The 23,345-nt window shown below is 38.7% G+C and overlaps 2 protein-coding genes across 5 annotated transcripts; both read left to right on the top strand.

The window, feature by feature from the left end:
• Window positions 1-86: 86 nt before the first annotated feature.
• Window positions 87-13,924, top strand: LOC146753039 (kinesin-like protein KIF20B). 4 transcript variants are annotated; one of them, XM_085531011.1, is made up of 13 exons: window positions 87-266; window positions 2,007-2,274; window positions 2,770-2,831; window positions 3,035-3,154; window positions 4,374-4,569; window positions 7,017-8,220; window positions 8,661-8,799; window positions 9,529-9,651; window positions 10,049-10,109; window positions 10,349-10,474; window positions 10,738-10,877; window positions 12,097-12,517; window positions 13,793-13,924. In XM_085531011.1, exons 1-12 carry the CDS (start codon window positions 234-236, stop codon window positions 12,235-12,237), a joined length of 2,613 nt encoding a protein of 870 aa, XP_085387137.1. In that variant the 5' UTR covers window positions 87-233; the 3' UTR covers window positions 12,238-12,517; window positions 13,793-13,924. The 4 variants fall into 4 exon arrangements, with proteins under 4 accessions (XP_085387137.1, XP_085387138.1, XP_085387139.1 ...); XM_085531012.1 differs by lacking the exon at window positions 3,035-3,154; XM_085531013.1 differs by lacking the exon at window positions 10,349-10,474.
• A 771-nt stretch (window positions 13,925-14,695) lies between these two features.
• Window positions 14,696-17,751, top strand: LOC146753038 (kinesin-like protein KIF20B). The gene is made up of 4 exons (XM_085531107.1): window positions 14,696-14,936; window positions 15,665-15,788; window positions 16,329-16,471; window positions 17,486-17,751. The coding sequence occupies exons 1-4, from the start codon at window positions 14,898-14,900 to the stop codon at window positions 17,564-17,566; spliced, it is 387 nt and encodes a 128-aa protein (XP_085387233.1). The 5' UTR covers window positions 14,696-14,897; the 3' UTR covers window positions 17,567-17,751.
• The last annotated feature ends 5,594 nt before the right edge of the window (window positions 17,752-23,345 follow it).

Below are 23,345 nucleotides of genomic sequence, written 5' to 3'. Positions count from 1 at the left end.
AAAACCTAATTACTTTATCAAGGAACTTTCAGATCTGAAAACTGAAGAAAGTAGAACTACAATTTTTTCATTTCAGTGCAAGAAATGCTCATACACCGTCATATGGAGGAAAGGCATTGCTGAGCTCAGGCCTGGCAGGAAATACGAGATGGCACAGAAAGGACGAGACCTGCAGCTGAGCATAAAAAATCTGGAGAAAAGTGACAGTGACGTGTACACCTGTGACATTGGTGATGCCCAGTCCAGAGCCAAGCTGGTTGTACAAGGTATGTGTGAGAGCCATATGACTGCGCATCCTGTTTCTCCACTCCCAAGACATTATCCTGGTAGAATTTGTACATTTATGGCAGGTCTTTGGGGCTGCAGCTGTCTGGCCTGAATAGCGGTTCACAAGCCATGCACAGAGCAAGCTGCACAGAAAGGCAGCTACCGACCAGAGCAGTGCCATTGAGAACTTTATGTATCATTTAAAAACCAAAAATGCTGATGTACGGTGAGGCTGGTGACCCAGAAATCAGTGTGAACTTTCTATCTCTGACCTTTCTGAGTTAAAAATAGTCCTCCAGAGTTCTAGGCAAAAATTCCCTTATGCTGCATTCTGGGTAGTTGTCACGGTTTAAACAAAAATCTACCTGTGTCCGTGACAGGGGGGCCACAGGCAAGCGAGGTGCTAGAAGGAGCTGAACCTCTGTCCCAACTACTTCAGAAGCAGCCCAAACCCCCTCGTACACGGCTAAGATCTCCTTCTCAGTTGGAGTGTAGCACTCCTCAGACCCTTTATATGCTCGACTCCAAAGTCCCGGGGGTTGGCCTTGGGTTTCTCCTAAAGCTCTTTGCCACAAACTCCAAGTGGGACCTTTCTCTCCAGCAGCAGTGTAGAGGATGTTCTTTACATCCTGTCCCGTCCGTACTGGCCCCAAGGCCACGGCACGGGCTATCTCTTGTTTTCTCTGCTCAAAAGCCTGCTGCTGCTCAGGACCCCATGAGAAATTATTCTTCTTCCGTGTTACCTGATAGAGGGGGCTCACTATGTGGCTGTAGTTTGGGACATGCATTCTCCAGAAGCCCACTACTCCCAGAAAAGATTGGGTCTCTGTCTTGTTGGTGGGAGGAGACATAGCAGTGATTTTGTCAATCACATCTGCTGGGATGTGTCGATGCCCATCTTGCCATTTTACACCTAAGAACTGGATTTCCTGGGCAGACCCCTTCACCTTGCTGCGCTTAATGGCAAAACCAGCTTGCAAAAGAATTAGGATTATCTGTTTTCTTTTCTTGAAAATCTCTGCTGCTGTATGGCCCCACACGACAATATCATCAATATACTGCAAGTGTTCGGGAGCAGTAAAATTATTCATGCTTTATATGATGTTATGATGTGGAATACTGATAGCAAAATTACAAAATTATTAAACCATGACACCCTGGTATTTTTCTTTTTTTTTTTCTTAAATATTTTCCTTTTTACTATTTAAATGTTATGGGCACATCTTGTAGAAACACATGGCTGTTTACAAAGAAGTGCATGCTGTGTTGCTGTATGATGAGCAAGATACATCTATTCTTCATCTAGCAGGAATAGTTGCTGAGCCTTAAGAACAGTTTCAGAAAGCTTTGGGAATTTGGGCGTTTTCCTTGTTTCTGCAACACAAAATGAAAATTTACGCTGTATACAAAGAAAAGGGGAGTCCGAACTTGTACGTTAAATTTGAAGGAGAACAATCTGGGGTAATATTTAAAAAAAAAAAAAAAAAAAAAAAAAAAAAAGGGAGCGTGGTCATCAAATACTATAAAATATATTAGCTGTTACTAGAATGCCACTTATCTTCCCCCCATACGAATCACTGTCATGTTGTATGTGAATTTGTGAGGTGGGTTTTGAAGCTGAAATTAAAAACTTCTTGTATGGCTGTCTTCATAGTGGCTATCCAGACTATCTGAAGAAATAACAGCTATTATGTAGTCAGCTATTCACCAGTTTTAACTGATTATAAATTACGTTTCAGGGTGGAGAACATAGCATAGTGCCTGACACCTGTGTTGATCCTGAGGGCATTCTTGATTCTGTGCATTATGATGTCATGGATATTAAAGAGCAAGCTGAGGCAGCACATAGTTCCATTGTATCCCTGGGGGACCCGAAGGAAGATACTGGCTGGTTTGAAAAGCAGCTGGAGAAAACTAACTTTGAACTGATGGAGACCAAAGAAGAGCTAACAGAGAAAAACACCAAACTACTTAAAACTGAAGAAGAGCTAATGCAGAAGAACAAAGGTGAGTTATGCGATGTGAAAGGTAGAAGACAGAAATAGTTCATTAATATAAAATAGAAATAACCAGTTTGAGTAGGAATTAGAGGAGATGTTCTACCTTTGGAACCATAGCCTGTAGATAAGTGATAGTTTGTTCCTTGTGTATATTCAGGTTCAGCAATTCCACGGTTTTTGGTTATTTCTTTTCTTTTTTCCTCCCTCTCCTTTAAACTGCAACTAGCAGCTTTACGCTTTCGTAAGTATGAGGTTAAATGTCTATATCTTGATTTTTACTTTTATATTGTAATCTCTACTCTTCTTTATGCCTTGTTGATGCAATGTTTTCGTTCCAAGAAATATAGAAAACTTTTGAATCACTCCCAATAAGTGAAGACCACATGCAAATTAATTAATCTGTTCAAAAGCTACCTAAACATTAGAATATCTGGAAAAATTGATTACTTAATAAACTATCTATTGGCTACTTATGTAATACAACCTTTTCTGTGTGTTACAGACTTTGAAATGCAGATGATTAAATTAGATGAGTCTGTTGAGCAACTTAAAGAAGCAACTGAGGTAACTTTATCAAGAAGATGTTGTGTAAAATTGTTTTAATACCAACTTGTGGTAGATTAAAATGCTATTCCAGTAGGCTCAATTAATAGATTTCTTACCGAGCTTAGCTTAACTGAATTTGCCTTTAATGCATTGTGTAATTCAGCTACTTAACACTACATTAGAATCTGATGACTGAATTTTTTTTATTTTTTATTTCTAAGAAAATGAATGCACAAAATGAAAGGATTCGAGAGCTAATGGACATCGTGGTGCAGAAAGATGACATTATTACAGAGCTACAAGACTTAAAATCTCATTTAGAGGAAAAAGTAAAAGATTATGTGAGTTTTACACATCTCCATATCCTTATACAAAAAAAGAAAAACACTAATTCTATGCTTGTAATCAACACATTTTTGGAAAACTGATTTTCTGTATGTAGCCGGTACTCGCTTGAAATTGTAAACAATTCAAATTTATCTGAAGGTAGTTGTTGTTAACACAAACAACAAAAATATCAGCGTGTTCCACTAACTCCTGCCTCACACTCCTACATCAGAGGAAGAGCAACAGTAAAAGTATGTTGAGTAGAGTTGGAAGTACGAGTATGAATGGTCAGGATATCTCCACGTTCTATGCAGTCCATAAAACTTTATCCTGACTAATGTACTGCGAGCTACTGAATATGTGAAGACTAGCTTGATTAAGTATGTGTGCATACAACTTCTGGTGGTTTTTGTGCATTTTTTGATGTTTGGTAGCCTGAAGTAGCTCTGAAAACATTTATAGTTAATTCTGTCACTCAGATCTCTAACCTTGTAAGCTTAGCAACTTGACCCTTCTTAGTCTTTGACTGTCTGCATCACTGCAACTTAGTATTTCCATGGTATTAAAGCTGACTGTGATGAGTAGTCATGTCCTCACCTATTACTTCTTCCAAGAACAAGGCTCCAACTCTATCTGTGAGATTGTGTGGCCTGAACACTTCTGAGGCTTTTCTTTTCATAAGTTACTAAAGATGAATAATCAGTCCTTGGCAGTGCCAGCATGGCTTAACAATCGTCATCTTGTAAGTAAGGAAGCTTCACTTGTGGTCAAGGACACAATCTAAAATATGCGTGACAGAGCTGACTAAGCTTTAAGGTTGGATTATATCTGTCACGATGAAAGTGATTTTAGCAGCTTAGCAGAAGTGTGATGTGATGTACTTGTATGAGAGCTGACCATTTGCTCTTTGACCATGTTTGTAATTTTGTTGACATCTTGGAAACAGGAAATTCTTTGATAAACTGGTAAACTGTTGATTGTGTGCAAGTCTTTTACTTTGTAACCTGCTCGGCTCTTGCTTTCCCTTGTATACTCTACCGAGTATTGCACTTGTCATTATCTGAAGGTGTACTTGTTCTGTCTGCTATTGAGATTTGTAACTGATGTCTATAGAGTCACCGGGTAAATATTTTAGCTGTATGGTTTTGTGTAAATATTTGCCTACAGAAGATTACTGAGACTTAAGTGCTCCTTTTGTTAAGCTTCAATGTAACTGATCTTATATCAATACAGGAAAAGACTACCTACCATTTAACTACCATTAAAGCAGAACCGGCAGAAGAGAACACTAATAAAGGAACTGAAAGCAGCCAATTTTCAGTGCTTTCAGTTAAAGCACTGAAACAAGATAAAACTGAGTTGGAAGTGGGAAGAAAGCGCAGTACTGATGAAGATAAGCCTACTGTGGAAGAGCCACCTCCAAAGAAAGGTACAGTTTCTTCCATCGTTGAACAGGGTGTCTTCCAAAACAATAAATTGCTTCCTATTCCGGATAGGAAGCAAAAGGCTGTGAAGCGCGTACCTTATGGTATAAGGAGAAAAGCCACTGTGTTAAACTGTAAATAGAAGTAACTGTTATGTAAATATCCCTTTTTCAGAAGGTCCTATGCTGTTCATTTTTGAATGCTTAAGAATAAAAGTTTTTGCACTATTTTTTTCCTTTTTGCTGCTTTTTCCTCATCTGTTGATGCACTTGCAGATTTGGTAATAGTTTTAAAGCAGTTTCTTTAGGATTGTTTCAACTGCTGTTGCTGATCTTCTGAGTAGCATCAGCTGCTCAAGTGCTTATTTTTGTTTGTTTGTTTTGTTTTTCCTGAAGCAACTATCAAAATTGTTGACGACCTGCTAATTGCTCGCTCATGGGCAATATTTGAGCAAAATGGTTTGGATAAGCTCTGATGCATTTAACTTCACTTCTGGGCACAGCTGAGCATCAGTGTTCCTAGAATTACGGAAGGCATATACAATGTAGAAGGGAAAATCTAAAACTTAGCTGTAGTCCCTTCCTTTCTTGTATTCCTCTTGCAAAATATGTGCAAGGGAGAAAGTCAAGGCCTTCTTTGGATGAGATGCTGTTCTTGGATGATTTGTCCCTGCTGCCTTTATTTGGCATAAATATTGAATCCTAATGTGACCACTGAATGGCATCACATATAAGCATCTTACCAGAGACTGAGGGAGGGATGTGGACTCCTCCATACTCCAAATAGTAGTGGGTTTGTTCTAATCATATGACCAAAGCTCTCATTTAAAAATTAATGACAGCAATGCTCCACATAGGAATTAAAATGGGTAGCTGATAGTCACAATGTCAGCATGAAGTTTTCGGTTAAGAAGTACTGAGTATTCAATCATTTTAAAATTTTCTTCTATTTGTGAGTATTAATAGCGTCCAATTTCAAAAAACTCTTAATATATATTCTTTAGCTATGTTAAATATACACAGTAGAACAATGAGCACAGGTATGTTGTGCTGGTTCTTTTGTAGAATTAGTTATATAAGTAGCACGAGCAAAAGTGTTTTAGGAGATGCTAGGTTATCTCAGCTTAAAGTTCAGGGTATTTACACCATTCTCTGAGCTTTTAGGTCTTGTTTCCTATGCTCTGTAATAATGCTTTTTCCCTACTTCCTGTGTAAGGAGCTTCTAGACTGAACATTACACATCTTCTCCCTAGTCTTATTTATCTTGCTTTAGTGCTTGCTTGTTGTTTTCCGCATAAAGTGTTTAGATTACTTATAAATCATATTCCCCTCACTAGTGTTGCTGGGAGCAGCAGTCAAAACCCAAAACCTGGTTTGGGGTGGAATATGCCACTGCTGTTTCTTCAGTATGACTTTTAAATCAGTTGAGGGCTGTATATAAAACTCCTTAGATGAGTTAAGAGGCTGTTTCCATGCAGTACATGTGAATCTGTATGTAATGCAGGCTGCACGTGGGCGCTATAAAATTCTGCATTTCTGTAGTTGTAGTAATAAAAGGACTGTACAAGAATCACCATTGAATATATTGTTGTGGTGACCCAATCCCTAGTAAGTCTTGACTTATATTTATTTTTTTTAATACTTAAAGTATGCATATTATGGAATGGACATAACTGGATTCTAAAGCAATGATGAAATACAGCAGAAGTCGCTTTTGATAGAAAGAAAATGCATGTGATTTTAGCTAATTGCTCACCAGTTAAAGAAAAAAACAGCCCCAAGCTAATGGAATATTTATGGAAACTTGAATCTGCAAATTTGTACAACTTTATGAGTGAACTTTATATGCAAAAGAGTAAGTGTGGACAGAAGTAGGAATCCTCATATTTTGTTTAGAGATGAACTGAATAAGAGAGACAGATATCAACAGTTAAGTGATCAACTTGTCCAGGGTTTTATCTTTCTTTTGAAAGTAAGAGGACTGTGAGTTGGAATGAAATTTCTTAGAGAACTGTTTATCTACCATTTAGATGTAGATGGAGTGATTCCTGGCTGCCTTATAGGGATTGCTGAAGCACGGAAGATAGAAAGAATATACCTGTGAATTATCTATCTCGTTCCCATGTTTCTTAAATCTAATTAGATTTTCTACTGGTGTGGAGTGGAAGGTTTGAGTAGTGCCATGGTAAACGTGTTCTTCCAGCCTGAAAACCTTTTGCTCTTAATTCTGTATAGAAATCTGAGGCACCTGATTACGTGTTCAGAGGACTTTAATTCCTTCACTAGTATCAAATACTATGTGATGTGAGGGTATGGCTTGCATATTACGACAGTGTTTCACTTAGAAGTTGCTACTTGGTGTTGTGAACTGCTATGTAATAATTATTTTAATCAATCTGAGCTACATTCCTTTTCCCCTTTTTTTTTGGTTTGTTTGTTTGTTTGTTTTACAGTAGTTGTAAATGAGAGAAAGAAAAAGAACACTGTAGAGCAAAGGACAATTGAACACATGAAACAAAAGTGCTCCGCGTACCGAAAGGAAGTACTAGCACTGAGGGAAAGAACTGAAATCTTGGAACATCATTTAGCTGTGCTTGACGAACAATGCAGAAGAGAAAAAAATAAAAAAGAAGATTTCAGTAAGCAGGTAACAAGCCTGCGTATTGAGCTTTCTTTTTCTGAAGAAACAGCTGATGTCCTCCGTGAACAAATTCTGCAGGGTCAAGCTGACTATCGGGAAATTGCTTCTGAACTGGATGAACAGAAATCTATAAATATGACACTAGAAGACAAAAATGCCCAACTAACACACAACATAGAAGTTGCCAAAGAATATATAATTGATAAAGCATCACAAGTAAAAGAAATGTGGACCAAATTAGATGAATTATACAAATGTCACTTAGAGTTTCACGCCATCGGTACTGACTTTGTCAGTGTAAAGAATTCCTCAGACTCTGAAAAAGCTGAGCCAGGGACATCTCAAATTAGTTCTGCATGCATTCAGTCACAGACTTCTTCCATCTCAGATCTTGTGCAGGACCTCTCCTTTAACTATAGTCTTGAAACGATTTGGGAAGTATGCAGAAGTATTGTTGATGTTTCCTCACAAAAACATCAGCACATCAAAGCACTGCTTCAAGACAATGAAAACCTAAAGGCGGGACTGAATAATGCTGAAAATCATAATCGTCAACTTGTAATGAAGCTATGTGAGATTACAACTCACACTAGTCAGGAAGATGATCTTGTGAATCAGTTACATGAGCAAATAGAAAAGAAAACTCGGGAGTTTGAAGAAAAGACTGCAGAAGATCAGAGAGTGATTGCACAATTTCAGGAGGAAGTTGCCAACTGTGAGGTAAAAATAAGAGAGCTTGAATATCTCCTGGAGGCTTCCAAGACAATGGAAGACAATGTGTCAAAACTCAATGAATTACTTAAAGAAAAAGAATCTATTATTGTTAATCTGGAGACAGTTACAGCAACTCTGCAGGAGAAGTCTGCAAATGCAGACAAAATGTTTGAAGAGTTAAGTAGCAATGAAGCAAATCTGATTCAAGAAGTTATGCAGCTGAAAAACAGCTTGGAGCAGATGAAACATTCTCTTCGGGAAAAGGAAAAGAGTGAAATGGAGAAAGTGCAACGTATAGAATCGTAAGTAACCACTGAGTTAACTTAGAGCCCTTTGAGAATGAACTAGAGTTTAAAATAGTTAATGGGAACATCTCTTCGACTTAATGCATCTGCATGCTTATCAATGGCCAAACTACTACTTTAGGATGCTTTGGTATGCTACTTGAGTTCCAAGGGAAAACAGGAGTGTGCAAGGAAATGAAGAATAATATGGGGATTTCTGGTGGTTTTGTTGTACATCCCTCAGAATAGCATCTGAATAATTTATTGCTTCAGCATCTGATTATGAGAAGCAAGCTGAAATTCAGAAGTAATTGTTTAAATCTTGTCACTGTTCTAGATAGATTTAAGAGTCTATTTACAAATAGAAACCAACAGGCAGGGCATGGATTAAGCTGTAATTGCTGTTTCCATGAGACGTGTAACAGTAATGTTCTTTGTCTCTTTATTTTTAACATAAGGCTAGAAAATATTCTTTCTGAGAGTTCTGCCCTTGTACTGAATTTGAAAAAAGATTTGCAGAGGAAAGAAGAAGAGTATGCAGATCTAAAAGACAAACATTCTGATGCCGAGAAACAAATTCAGGAAGTACAAAGCGAGGTTTGTAGTCAACTGAGCTATTTTTTTCTGTAAGATTATGCTTGGCTTTCTGCTGTTAAAACTTGTCAAACTTTAACTATGAAGCTGGAAATTTCACACTAGTGTGGCTAGCAGCAAATCTTAGGTAAAGTTGCCATTGAAGCTCTAGAGGGGACCAGAAGTTAAAACATGGTTTCACATAGATAATGAACAGAGGAAAGTAAAGTTGGTTAGTAGTCTGGAATAAGGTTTGTGAAGAGAATAGCTAATCTGCCTCTGGAGGGGACTTGTTATTATCTCTATGTTACTGGTGACTTGCCATTGGTATCCGTGGTAACTCCAAAGCCTAAAACCTAAGTCTTGTGAAAAAACGCTGATAACTGGGAAGAAGAATGCTATTTACTTGAAGAGAAATAGACTAATTTCCAGAGGCTCTTTAATATAAGCATGTATATTTTTTTTCTTCAATTTCAGCTTCAGTGATGTTAATAGTTAAAATTTAATTATTAAACAAGAAGATATCTTAAAACCCATTTTGCAGGAACTTAGTCTGAAAGTTTATTGGGTGTGCTTGGGGTGGAAAATTGAAGCTTAAAAATGAATTCATGTCTTCCTTGGTAACCTTGCACTTGCTGTCGTTTTCCTACTCAGCACTTGTTTGTGAATTCCTCTTTATTTAACAAAGAAGTATTTGGCCAGGTTGGATTACAGAAGTCTTTTAATGAACCGTGAGCTGTGCTTACATTACAGGTGTCCACGATGCGTTCTGTGGAGGAATCCCTCAGGAACAAGATGGAAGAACTTGAAAGGATTAATAACCAGTTTAAGGATGAGCTGGATTATAAAGACTATACTATCCAACAACTTAAACAGGTATTTTTCTTGCTCTTAATTTTTATTAAATTAATGATGCAGGTTTTCCAAGCAACAGGAAAAAGGTCAAAAAAAAAAAAAAATTGGAGCAAAATGAAAGTGGCCAACTGAAATTAGTGGTAGACCATGAAAGATATTCAAATAATTAGTCACTACAGAGCACTGGCAGATTGTTTTCAATACAATAATCTGCATAGTAAATACATATGTAATACATGCATATAACCTGATCTTGTTGAGTGACATCATGATATGTTAATTGAAATGTCTTACCATAAATTCTTTTTATCAGCTTGAGTCCTTATTTATGCTTTATGAAAAGCTTATTAATTCTAGGCTGTCTTAAAGATTCTGCTTGTTTTTACTGTGTATGCTTTTCTTTCAACATGAAATATAGGAGCTGGTGGAAACTGAGAGGATGGAAGATATCTCCAAAGACTATGACCAATTATGTGACGGTCAGCCATTATTTGTGTGTGTGTGTGTGTGTGGAATATCCGTGTAAACGTTGTCACATTGCTAATGACTTTGAGTCTTCTGTGTTTCGATTTTAAAACATGTCTGCATGTATTTGTATGTAAATATTTCAATGGAGATGCTCTATTTCTTTTAAAAGAGCTTTTGGTCATGGGAGAATCTTGATTTGAGAATAATGGGAGCTAGTAGGGAGTTCATCTGTAAATTTTCAAACCTTCAGATCTGTGTGCAAGGGATAGAACAATTGAAGTTATGCGGATGACATTAGAAGAACAAGAGGTAACGCAGCTTGAACAAGATGAAATGCTTCAAGCTCAGTTAGAAGAGAACCAAAAATTAGCTTCAGGTAATCTTTGCAGGGATAGGGAGCAGGGATGCAAAAGGGGTTTAGACGTACTGTGATAGCCACTTCCATTTTCATGTGACTGTTACTTAGGCATTAACGTTCCATAGTAAACAACAAATCTCTTGTAGTTAAAGGCTTCTGTTATTTCTTTATGTCTGTAGCAGATAAAACCGAAGCTGCTTTAGTAAAAAGTCATTGGTGTGGTATTTCAAATATATATTTGAAATGATATGCTATCTAACCTCATTTTGTGTATTGAGTAGAACTGATTGCATGGAAACACAAATACAGTGAACTGGAATACCAGAGCAATGGTGACTGGCAGCAAAAGAACAACGAAAGTGATGAGGCAAATTTGAATGAAAACAGTACAGAATTAATAAAGCTGCAAAAAGAGCTGGAGGTAACTTAACTTCAAAGTTGTAACTTGATAAAGTAAACTGTTATATTGATTACAGAAACTTCCTGTAACACCTGCAGTGCAACATGCAATAGGGACCAGGTGCAGCTTTTTTGTGGTACGTTAAGAATGGCATCACTGATGCCCCCATAGTATAGGAAGTGCAGCCTTCCCTACATTATGCTGCCATGAGCAGTGCTTCTTTTGCTGGCCTCTGAACAGTTAGTTGTCTTATCCCATCTGATGTTATTTTTTGTTATTGTTGTTTGTTTGTTTTTTTAAATAAAAGTAATGGGCTGGCAGTGGGAGTTTTCTAAGTGAGTATACAATAGGTTACATCCACTCTGTTAGTGGAATGGTTCTGAGCTTCTTTCCTCCTTCACCTTGAGTAAGCTTATTCATGATATTTTTTTTAATGCGCAGAGCCAATTCCCTTTTTCAAGAAGAGGGGAAAGTTGAACATTCATTGCTTCATTCTATGCCATGTCAATGTGCTATAAGCAGAGTATACTTATACAATTGTTGTTTGCAAGAAAGGAATACTAACTCAAAGCAAATTGTAACTTACGGTGTATTTGTCAAAACTGTTTTCTGTTAGTTGCTTGGGCAACTAATATAAGCTATCGAAATCATCATCTAACTTTATCACCAGAAGCCTTTTTTGTTGGGCTGCGGGTCTACTAATTTTCCTTGGTTAAAAGACTTTTATTTTTTCCAAGCAGTTTCTCAGGTGCTCTGTCCTATATATGAGAATGTCTGCTAGTAGGTTTGATAGGAAAGGAGACTACTCCTACAGTGTAAACTGTGTTGCTTTTCTTTGTCTTTCAACCCTGAAGGAGCTGCAAGTTTTTCTACAACTGCTGCAAGGCAGCGTAAAGTGTTAGAAGTTTTTAAGTTAAAAGAGTTTTTCTTATACTGACTTTTGGTGTAAGTTCTGTAAAGCTTGTGTGAACATTTATAAAGAAAAAGAGATGTTTTATGGAGGCTCTGCAGTCTGAATAAGAAATACTGGAAATGATTATTTTTTAATGGAAAAGAACTAATGATTATCCAATACCTGCCTTTGGGAATATTCTGTAATAAAAACTGCTAATGTTTCTGTTATCTTGCAGAAACAAGTCTATTTTATCTTGCAGAAACAAGTGTATTTAATGATGACCTGGCTTTTAAGACTTTTATTCCTTAATGACTCACTATTTCATTTTTGGTTTCTTTGAAATAGGAAAGTGAGACTAAGTATCAAACTGATAGAAAAAAGTGGCTGGAGGAGAAAGAAGAGCTCCTAAATCAGATAAAAGAAGCTGAGAATCTTCGCAACAAAGAAATGAAACAATTTGCTGAGGACCGACAACATATATCATAGATCATACATTTACTAAGACTGTAAAACGGTGCTAACTACCGAAGTGTTAGAACAGTTCAGTGTGTAGTAGGTGATGTTCACTGTTCATCTGTTCTTCTTTTAGGAAAGACTTGTTGCCCAGCTGGAGGAAAAGGACCGTAATCTTCAAAAGTGGCGTGAGGAGAGAGATCAGTTAGTTGAAGCTTTGGAAAAATAGCTCAAAACTTTGGCTTCTAATGTCATACAAAAAGAGACAGAAATAGCAGAACTGAGACAATCTGCCTTAAAGGATTCAAGCAAGGTCAGCTCTCCTTTCCTCCTACCTGATTAGCTACCCATAAATTCTGTAAGACTCCTGTACCTGATCTTTGTATTCTGGGTGTGGTTCTGTTCTTGAACACTGTCGTATTGACATCATGTGCAACTAACCAAAAAAAGCACCAGCTTTTATTTTTGTTCTTCAGAAACAGAATTTCTGTTAATTACTAAAATTTCAATTTTTTCAGTAGTTCAGATAAGCAGATGTCAGTTTGGTGCTTATGATCCTACAATCAGACTGGACATCTGTAGCTTTTTCTGATAATTCACAGCATTTCCGGATCCCAAGCTAGGCTCAATACTCAGACAGTAGTTCTGTCTCAGGTTTCTTACTTTCTTTGCTTTCTCTGAGGTAGTATCTACAATGGCATGAAAAGACAGAAGGGGACGTGGAGAGAGATTAAGGGAAGCATCAAAAAGCAGAGGGGGGATGATCTCTGGAAGTTGCATTTCTTATTTCAACATCCAGCTTTTAATCAGGATAGCCAATCTAAGCCGTAGCATAGAATTTCAGATGCTAAACAGAAGACTAAATGAGTTGTGCTCTTTTGAGAATGTTTGGATTCACTTTCTCTGAGAAGAAAGATGTTCTCATAGCAAAACTTCCCCTACAACTGCCGACTTTCTCACAGTACCGAGGATTTGGGAACAAATAAAAGCTCAGGTTATTATATCTTAAGGGAGATGAAGGCTGAAGCACATAAGTAAAATAGAAGAATCAAAATATATTGTATTACAACTTACTACATATTCAGTGATGAGTACTTGTTGGTTCTTTTTGTCTTCCACTCAAACATGAGCTCTCATCTTCTCAAAAATATTTTATTTACTAGAACACCATCTCTCTGTGTACATTATGGAACTTTTCCATGCAGATTTCCATGTATTCGTATGTGGATGCTGAAGATTAGGCAGAGGTTTAGCCTTTGGTTCTAACATAGCAGCTGTGAGCGTGCAGAGTATGGGGGGAATGGATGACAAAACAACCAGCATTACAGATTTTGTCCCGAAATAATGTCTCGCTTTCTCTCTTTTGGAGGCAGAATACTGCCTGAGACTGTTAGTGAGACCCAGTAGGGTGTATCTGAAGATCACACAATGAATAGATGTTACTACCTTCCCACACTTGTGCTGTGTTTCAGCTTACGTGTTCATGTGGCGTCTGAGCTTGAGGTTTTACACTGTAACTTTAGAAAACTCGAGATATTTTGGAGGTCTAATGCATAGCCTAATCTTTACTCCTTTTAAATATTTACAGCCTAGGAAACAACAAAGCAAAACTAAAACTGGAGAAAGTATTCCATTAAGATGCAAAGCTGAAGACAATTATTTGTCACGTCGATGTACTAGGAGCCTCACTTCATTAAATGAATCTGAGGTTAGTATGAAACTTCAGATCTGAAAATGTTGTGATTGTATTGCTTTTGATAAGGAATGAGTAGGAAAAGATCTCATGTTCTCTAAACAATTCCCAAGTTTTAATTTATTTATCCCTTTCAAGGTGATCAGATCACCTGTTTTTATAGCCTTTGATAGGAATAAAAGTTGTTGAAACAATTGTGTGATGAATTTTTGTCAGGTGCTGTTGAAAACTCTCCTCATGTTAATGCTTATGAAGTGGCTCATGATTAGATAAGTTACTTGGAAAAAATCCATGGAGCCACTGAAACGGGCACAGCAAATTGAACTTATTTTCTTCCTCTGCGGGATTTCTGGATATTGTTTTGTTAGCAGATGATGTTAATCATTCCTATATAAGTTTTTAATTGCTAACTTTCATAAAATAGCAGTTACATATATTTTAAAAACAAAGTATTTATTAACCAACTTAATTCTTGGAAATACAGTGGGTGGTGATACTCCATTCAGATTCTTAGCAGAGCCTGATAAAGTGGCTCTGACTACTTTTTGTCTTTCTACAATTAAAAAAAGCATTAAAAACAAGCATTAAAAAATGCTATTTCTACCTCAGTAAAGTAGTTGAAGAATTTAATTAATGAACTGCTTTAATGAACAAAACTAATAGCCAAGCTCAGTGATAATGGTTTAAGAGAAGGGAATTTCTCTTAACTTCATTGTGTATTTTCTTTGAAACCTGTAGACATAAATCAGCTTTTTAGACATCAAGAGATGTCTAATACTGATATCTTATTGTCCTGTTTTTATAATTGAATGCTTATTTATTATTTGATTTACAGTGGAATAGTTACCACTAGCAAATACTTCCCTACTATTAGCAAAGGTGTTTAAAGTGTTCACTTTTGTGACATCAATTGTTCTTTCCAAAAGAATCATGGCTGAAACTTGTCTTATTTTCCCAGGATTTTGTGAAAAGTGAGAACACGAAAAATACAAAATCTGTCATGGCTTTTAATTCACCCTCTGCAAGTGACGAGAAAATGGTTGGTTTTTGTTCTAGTTTTGAAGCTAGCTTGGGACTTCCTGTAATTGTGTGGTCACACGAAAGAAGCAGTGTCTTATCCTTATGTGTATACCTGAATGGGAATCTTACATGCTTATGAGCTCTTCCTATTAAATTCCATAAGCTAACCAAAGGGCAAGTCAGTCTGTCCCCAGAGCGTGTAATGGCTGTACTGTGTAATGATTTGGAGGGAAGGATATTGCACACTGAATAGTTGGGAAGAGAAGCTTTAGTGTATTATCGTGTGCTTTTGTAAGTGAAGCCCTTGTATTAAACTAAGGTTCATATCATTAATATGCATGGCAGTTATTAAAAACAGATGTTCACATGTGATAGCAGTATCCTTGGCATGGTCAGAGTATGAGTAGTAGATTTTTCCCATCTGTTGTCTTCTGTTTTGTATGTTTGTTTATTTTATGTAATTAGAACAGCTTATGTAAGAAACAACTCCACAGCTTGGGAGCTACTTTTAAAGAAACTACTGCCTTATTAAGAAACTTTAAGAAACGTATGCCTTGAAATAGCTGAAATTTTGACAACTCCCTAAAGGGTATAAAATTGTCTACATTACTTGCCGTTGTGGTATCATCAGCATAATGAACAGAGGTGTCAGTAGTAAAGCTCAAAATGTCAACTTAAAATAACGTTGAACTAAAATGAAGTTTAAACAATGCTCTTGTTTCACATGTTCACATCTCTGTTGAACAGAAATCCGGAAAAGACTACTTCCTGAGAAAGCGAGTACATGCTTCAAGACTGACTAAAAAGAAGGATGAAACACTGCAAAAAGTTGGAGATTTTATTCAAAGCTCTCCTATTATACACTCTAAAGGTTGGTGTAGAATAAGTTTTATTCCATGTTTTCTAGACATTGTAGAATGGCTTGTTTCTGCTGTAGGCTATTAATGTATGTGTTCTTAGAGAACTTGTCTGCCATGTTAAGTTGTCCTTTGATTTATGAAGTAAATGCATTTATTCGTCTCTTCAGAGATTCATTATTACATTTGTGAAAACCTACAAGTATACAGAGAAAGTTGGTTCTGTCTTGTGCTTCTGTCAGCACGAAAGTTAGGCCTGTTGTTTAACTCCTGCTGAAGTTTCTGACTTCCAGCGACTTCTGAGCCATGATTGTCTTTCATACTCCATTTTAATGCGTGCTTTAAGCTGCCGTACCTGAAGCTATAAACTGTTTCAGCTATAGAAGCAATAAAGAGCCTCGATGAACAAATACAATTTCTGAGTATTTTCACTTAAATTTTACGTGTCATTTATAAACCAAGTTTGTTACGAAGCTTTTTTTGCATTCAGTGATTTAAAGACTCACAAAACCAGTAAGTTGATTGGTTTATGTATCAAAACAAATTTCTTCTAGCCAAGAAGCTGATGTCAGCAGTAAGTTCTCCTAAATCAAACGAACCTGAAAGTCTCGAAGAAGGAGAGACCAAGCCAAAACGATGCAAAAGGAAGCTGTATTCCACTGTCGTTTCTGGCCCTCTAGATATACCTGCTTCTTCGGTAAGCGATTATACTGTAGTCTTGGCTTAAAATAAACTACTAAGGAGTCCAAACAGACTGGAGGTTTCATCTATTTTCAGGGGGAGGTTGAAAGTACTGAGGTATTTCTTTATTCTACCAAGTCATTCTTGTTGGTCTTCCTGCTGTTCTGTTTTATTTTGTCCTCAAAGATCTCTGTGTTTGGCTGGCTTACAGTTTACTAAGTAGGTGATGTAGCAATCACGGAGATGTCTTCTAATTTGGAATCATAGATAATTTCAGTGTGTCGGAGTGGGATTATTCTACTACACGCTTTTCTAGAGCACAACTTAGACAGCTTTTTAGGTATGCTTAAACTATGATCTCCTGTCTAAGCCAACTTGCAAAGGATCTGATGTGCCAGTTTCATGACTCTGTCGGCAGCTATTGTGCTAAGAACATTCTTGCTCTCTTGGAACTGCATCTTTTAATTATATTAGAGTCCTTTTTCTGTTCAGCATAGTGATCATTTGCCCATACTGTAATATCCCTCTGAATTTTTTGATGATTTGACGAATGATAGGGGCAGAAACCAAAATGTTATATTTTTTTTGTTAGAGGATGAAGAAGATGAGACAATTTCTTCTCTCACTGTAGTTCTGAGAACATGGAACTGAACCGAGAACTGAAATTCTGGGCAAGTCATAGCTACAGGGATTGAGGCTAAAAATGTTTTCTGAACGCTTCATGTTTCACAAAACAAGTATTATAATACTCTTTTGAAAACAAGTATTTCAAAATGAAAGCTGCCTTCAGGCTTTCCTCAGATGTGTGTGCTTTTTTAAGATAAACAGGATTTTGTACATTCTCCATATTTGTTCCTTGTGATTAAGCTGCATTAAAATGATCTCGGTATCCCATAGTTTTCTGAATAAAATATAATAAGCAAATGCCATTCTGAAATCCATTTAGGGGAAGAAATATGTTTGCATGGGTCAAGAAGAGCTTGTCAGTCTTGTGTGAAAAGATGAGTAACTTTTGAAATGTTTTCTTCAGGAATCTGAGGAACAAAAGAAGGAAAGTGATCATCTGATCATCAAGCGACGGCTGAGATCCAGAACAGCTAAAAAACCTTGAAGAAGCGTGTTTGTTCCCCTTTCTCAGGACATACTTTTATCGTATTATTAAAACTGGTTGTTAATAAACAGTAACAGTTACTCCGTTGGGTTCTTAAATTTGTATATAGGTGTACAGTGTCTCTCTGACAGTTTCAAACTGACTCCATTGAGGCTGAAATAAATACAAACTTTCTTAAACTGGGTTTGGATTTTATTGTGGTTAAGGGTTTATTTATTTTTGTCTTGCCTCCCCTGTATAGGAACAGTATCTCTAGGACTGATTGCTATTTACCCATTGTGCAGTAATAACTGTACTTGTTCAGGATGGCCTGGCTTGCTTTTTTCACGTGACTGGTGTACTTAGCAGAACTCTGGCAGAGAGAAGAGCATGAATACACATTAATATTTATGTATACTTAATTTTTGGGCATTTTAAAAGAATTTTCTTTGGAGAGAAGATGGTGCCAATTCCTCAGTGTGGAAGAAAGGTGCTTTCCCTCACTTGTGCAAATTCAGCTTTAAATTAATAAACTTAGAAAAATAAACCCAATACATTTGGGGGGAATTCTAATATCCCAAATACTGTTCTCCCCCTCAGTGAGCTTTGAACCTTTAGATGCTGTTGGATGAATTAGCTGAAAGGTTCTCAGCTGGCAGTATGTCCTTGTGTTGTCTCCAAGTCCAATAGTTCCTATAGATTCAATTGCTCAGGAGGTAAAAACATGGATGAAAGCCGACTTGGGTGAATATTTGAGAGTTTGATGGGAGTGAATTGCCTTAAAAGCAGCTGGTGATAGAACAATATACTGATTGTATTTAAAAAAACCCACAATCGTACTATTTGTTGCTGTGCCGATAAGCTGCATGTGGATGTCAACATGGAGGCTTTTATTGACCTGGAGTAGAAAACAGCATTCGTACCTACCAGGTGAGATGGGCAGCTACTGCACAGGTACACAGAAGAAACTGATGGAAGCATAAGTACTTGAAATCACCCTCCCTCCAATTTATTGACCTATGTATGTGAATGCCGTGCATGAATGCCTCATAGCCAGATGTCAAAATGGAACAATGCTGCCTGAAGTGGTTGGTGACAATATGGAAGACGGTTCTGATTAGCTGCAGTTTGCAAATTACTTGCAAATATTTCATATCCAGAAGACTGCAATTTATCAGCCATGCGATATTGGAGGCAAAGTCATTGCAGGGGATGGGAGTGATCTACTTGTTCCAGAAGCTGTTAATAGAGCTCTCGTTGCTACTGGGTACATCATGATATACACTTAATTACACTACTTTTCAAATGGTATTTTTATTATGAGAACAGCCTCATTGCTGCCTGCTGCTGCATGGGAAAAGTAGTTGCACACTTGGTATAATTATATGTGGTTCTCTGCTGCAAAACTGACCTTTTACAAAATGTCACATGTGGTGTTTGGTGAGTCTCAGGCTTGCCTAATTTCTGTGCATTTTCGTAAGGCACAGCAAGTGCAGAAAACAGGTTGCTTTGTTTAGGGAAAAGAAAAACCAACCACAAATGTTTAGCTGACTTGCGGAATCAAACTCTATAATCCAGAGATGGGTTGTAAAGCAGGTATGTTTACTCCAGTGTTGCGCAGCGCCAGGTGCAAGGGGGATAGCTCCTCCAAACCTGCACACCGACTTGTAAAGCCGTGATACAGAAAGCAGGCAGAAGAAACATCCTTCAAATCCAGAAGGTAAACTCCACCTATTCATTCCTTAACTGGGTTAATAAAGTGCATGGATTTGCCACCACTGAGTGTATGCATTCAACAATTCTATTACTTGCCTTCAAGTGTTGTACCAAACTACAGCACTTGCTATCAAAAATTTTTGCAAAATTGGAGTCCAAACTCCAGAAAGTCTTCTATCCTTCTACAGTTATGTATCCTTATAGGGTACCACTTTACCCTGACTGGGCAATCTCTTGCTTTTAACTTCTATTCAGGGCTTCATGTTTGGCCCTGATGCCCACACCCCTAAGTGCATCATGTTTGATATTGCTGTGACTCCTGGGGTACAACATTGTTTTTCCCCATTTGTGTTAATGTCAGACTTACAGTTTTTAAACAGTCAATATTGTTGGACCTTTAGCTCCAGTTTTTTTAAATTTCTTGCCAGAGCAACCTGGCAAGTACAAGAATTTCTGTATTCCTACTTAGTTTATATTTAATTAATCCAAAAAAAACGTAAACCTTTTCTTGTTGGGCAGTAGCTTCTATTACTGTTACAAAACCATCTATGAGTAGTAAGAAGCACCCATATCCACCAGAAAATAAATCTCTTTATCCTGCTTCCCTAGATGCAATTTCCCGTTGCAGTTTGCACACTGCTTTCCTTTCAGTGGGGCGGAGCCCTCCCTGGGCACTTCAAGCCCCCACTCCCCCCACCTCTCCCTGAGGGGATCTCTGGGTCCTACGGCCCTATTCTGGCACCACAACAGTAACAGCTGTTATTATCACCAATTCCCTTACTATCTGTTTGTCAATCAGTTTTGTTTTGTTTTCATATCGTTCACCTCTTTTCAGTCCTGACATCCCTGTTATACCTTGCCAGTCCTTACTCCTCCAGCCTGTGTCTGTCCCAAACTTTCTCACTTTCCAAACTCTCATCATTACAAAAACTACTAACATCCTATTTCAGTTTTACCTCCTTCTCTCCAGGTGTCCAGTGCTAACACTGGGATTTCAGGTTTCCTACACCTCTGCACATGAAGGCTATTCTCACTTCCATTGCCCCCTCCTCCCCACCTCCCCCCTTTGCTGCTTACAGCAACAGTCTCCGTACCCGGCTCTCTCTCACTCCAAGAGTTATTGCAAGGGGGGGGAAACAATACAGGGGGTTGCTCTCATACCAGCACACATAAACTCACTTTCTCTTTAACTCTTTTTCCTTTGTACACAATTTTACTATTTGTACCTTCAGTTACACTTTGACACACCCTCAATTATACTTCTGTATACCAATAGCAATTACACTTTCTTATACCATCAAAGCAGTTTGTCCCATTCCCTTCAAAACCCACAGATCAAACAGTACAATTTTTCAGTTTCCACAAACACCCTTAATACCATATAACTTTCCCTTAGCAATCCATATCATTCAGTTCCTTGGGCTGTTCCACCCTTATCTTTATGGCCTTATTTCATGTTTTTCTTGATTCCCAATTTCATCTTTATCCCCTAGTTTTAATAAAGTATTCTCAAAAAGTGGTACTGTCATCCCGGTTCTCTCTACCCCTGTTATCTTTAAGGCCTCATTTGTTAATTTGAGTCCTGACACCTTACGGGCCAGTGATGAACGAGCTGTCCCAGTATCAACTAAAACCACAACTTCTTCCCCCTCAGGTCCCACTTTTATATTTACCAGGGGGTCCTGATGGGACCAAAGTTTTGAAAGCCCCAGAAATTGATCTAATTGTTCTGCTACTCTTATAGAATCTTCAATTAAAGATTTCATTTCCTTCTTAAAATTTCTAATTTCTCCACTAGTGAGTGGGGAGTTTACATAGCATATTTGTCCTTGTCCCAATGGGACCTCCCATAAGGGGTACACTGAGGTGCTGGTACAGCTAGTGTCTGGGAAAGGAGAAATTTTTATGTCCCTTTTACATTGTTTTAATTCTCTCCTGAGCCCAGCATGCCCCTCTTTTCTGTGAAATGTCCCTGTGTGCTTTACCATTTCCTCTTACTGGGGCACTGCCTGTCTCCCTTTGTGCTACATTGGGGTTATATGGGGGGGAGATTCTCAGGAGGGTCCCATTGATTAGTTCCTTTTTCTAATTCCTCTCCTTCCTGGTCCGGGCCTTTTTCTTTTTACTAATAACAGGCTGATTTCTTGTATCCAACAGGCAGCATATTCTGATTCCTCCTTTGAAAAGGGGTTTTGTTCTTTACATATAAATTCGAGATCTGACAAACCCAACCTTCATCAGATCCATATTTTGGCCAAATACTGATTTTCCCTGTAGTGGCTCTCTAGGCCATATCTAACACAATATTTAAACATCTTTTCCCTATCCTTTTTCCTGGTTTTGGGATCATTTTAACCCGTCCTCCAACTTATATACTAACCACCAATGATTACATTATTTGATGAGGGTGTTCTTGCTTAGAGTCCCTCCCGGTTCCCCAGCAATATCCCTCCGATATGCCAATATACATCCTAAGAGATTTTCTTAGGTATCTCTTTCCCTTATGTTCCTACACAAACGAGGAGGGGGAGCAATGGTTCAAAAACAAATTTCGTAAAGTTAACATGTTAAAGCGGAGGTAACACAACCCTATTGTTTCTCTAATCTGGATCATTATCACATTTAAACCGCGGTATTTTCTACAACAAAAGCAACAGGGTCTCGATACTAATTGTGGTTTGCCTTTTGTGGGCTTTTACCCCGCAGGATCATCTGCTTCTGTCTTTAGTGAAAGGACTCTCCCTCAGCAATAGCAATCCCAGACCCTGGAGGTTGATGAGAGAGTCCGGGGAATGGGAGATTTCCCTTTAGTCGGGGAAGAGGAGGTCTGTGAGTGCCTAGGAAACATTAAGGTCCACAAATCCATGGGACCTGATGGGGTGCATCCGCGGGTGCTGAGAGAGCTGGCGGAGGTCGTTGCTGAGCCGCTCTCTGTAATCTATCAGAGGTCTTGGAGAACTGGGGAGGTGCCTGAAGACTGGAGGACGGCCAGTGTCAGTCCAGTCTTCAAAAAGGGCAAGAAGGAAGACCCGGGTAACTATAGGCCAGTCAGCCTCACCTCTGTCCCAGGGAATGTGATGGAACAGCTTGTGCTGGATGCCATCTCCAGACAACTGGGTGATAAGGAGGTTATCAGCAGTCCTCAGCATGGGTTCACCAAGGGGAGGTCATGCTCGACCAACCTGGTGGCTTTTTATGAAGATGTCACTAGCTGGGTGGATGGGGGGAGGGTGGTAGATGTAGTCTACCTTGATTTCAGTAAGGCTTTTGATACTGTCCCCCATGACATCCGTATAACAAAGCTGAGGAAGTATGGGATAGATGAGTGGACGGTGAAGTGGGTCGAGAATTGGCTGACTGGCAGAGTGCAGAGGGTTGTCGTTGGCGGTGCGGTGTCTGGCTTGAGGCCTGTAACTAGCGGCGTCCCCCAGGGGTCTGTGCTGGGTCCGGTCTTGTTCAACATCTTCATCAACGACCTCGATGAGGGGATAGTGACCACCCTCAGCAAGTTTGCTGAAGACACGAAGTTGGGAGGATTGGCTGACACGCCTGAAGGCTGTGCTGCCATTCAGTGAGACCTGGACAAGCTGGAGAGCTGGGCAGTAAGAAACCAGATGAGGTTTAACAAAAGCAAGTGTAGAGTCTTGCACCTGGGTAGAAATAATTGCATGCACCAGTACAGGCTGGGGGATGAGCTGCTGGAGAGGAGCTCTGCAGAGAGGGACCTGGGCGTCCTGGTGGACGACAGATTGACCATGAGCCAGCAGTGTGCCCTTGTAGCCAAAAAGGCCAATGGCATACTGGGGTGTATTAAAAAGAGCGTGTCCAGCAGGTCGAAGGAGGTGATCCTCCCCCTCTACTCTGCCCTGGTGAGGCCTCATCTGGAATACTGTGTCCAGTTCTGGGCTCCCCAGTACAAAAAAGACAGGGATCTCTTGGAAAGAGTCCAGCGGAGGGCCACTAAGATGGTGAAGGGCCTGGAGCATCTCCCCTATGAGGAGAGACTTAGGGAACTGGGTCTGTTTAGCCTTGAGAAAAGAAGGCTGAGAGGGGATTTGATCCAGGTTTATAAGTACCTGAGGTG

The sequence above is a fragment of the Coturnix japonica genome, unplaced genomic scaffold (genome assembly GCF_054131305.1).
Source record: "Coturnix japonica strain WE unplaced genomic scaffold, WE-NBRP24 Scf040, whole genome shotgun sequence".
Classification (NCBI taxonomy): Eukaryota; Metazoa; Chordata; class Aves; order Galliformes; family Phasianidae; genus Coturnix; species Coturnix japonica.
This window is presented reverse-complemented; position numbering and strand designations above follow the sequence as displayed.

Bases quoted from the DNA above. Each gene is read 5' to 3' on its own strand.
- LOC146753039 (XM_085531011.1), top strand. From the start codon at position 234: ATGCCCAGTCCAGAGCCAAGCTGGTTGTACAAG. The intron at 3,155-4,373 runs GTGAGTTTTACA...ATATCAATACAG, and splicing joins AGGAAAAAGTAAAAGATTAT to GAAAAGACTACCTACCATTT. The intron at 4,570-7,016 runs GTACAGTTTCTT...TTTGTTTTACAG, and splicing joins AGAGCCACCTCCAAAGAAAG to TAGTTGTAAATGAGAGAAAG.
- LOC146753038 (XM_085531107.1), top strand. From the start codon at position 14,898: ATGGCTTTTAATTCACCCTCTGCAAGTGACGAGAAAATG. The intron at 15,789-16,328 runs GTTGGTGTAGAA...AATTTCTTCTAG, and splicing joins TCCTATTATACACTCTAAAG to CCAAGAAGCTGATGTCAGCA. The intron at 16,472-17,485 runs GTAAGCGATTAT...TGTTTTCTTCAG, and splicing joins TAGATATACCTGCTTCTTCG to GAATCTGAGGAACAAAAGAA.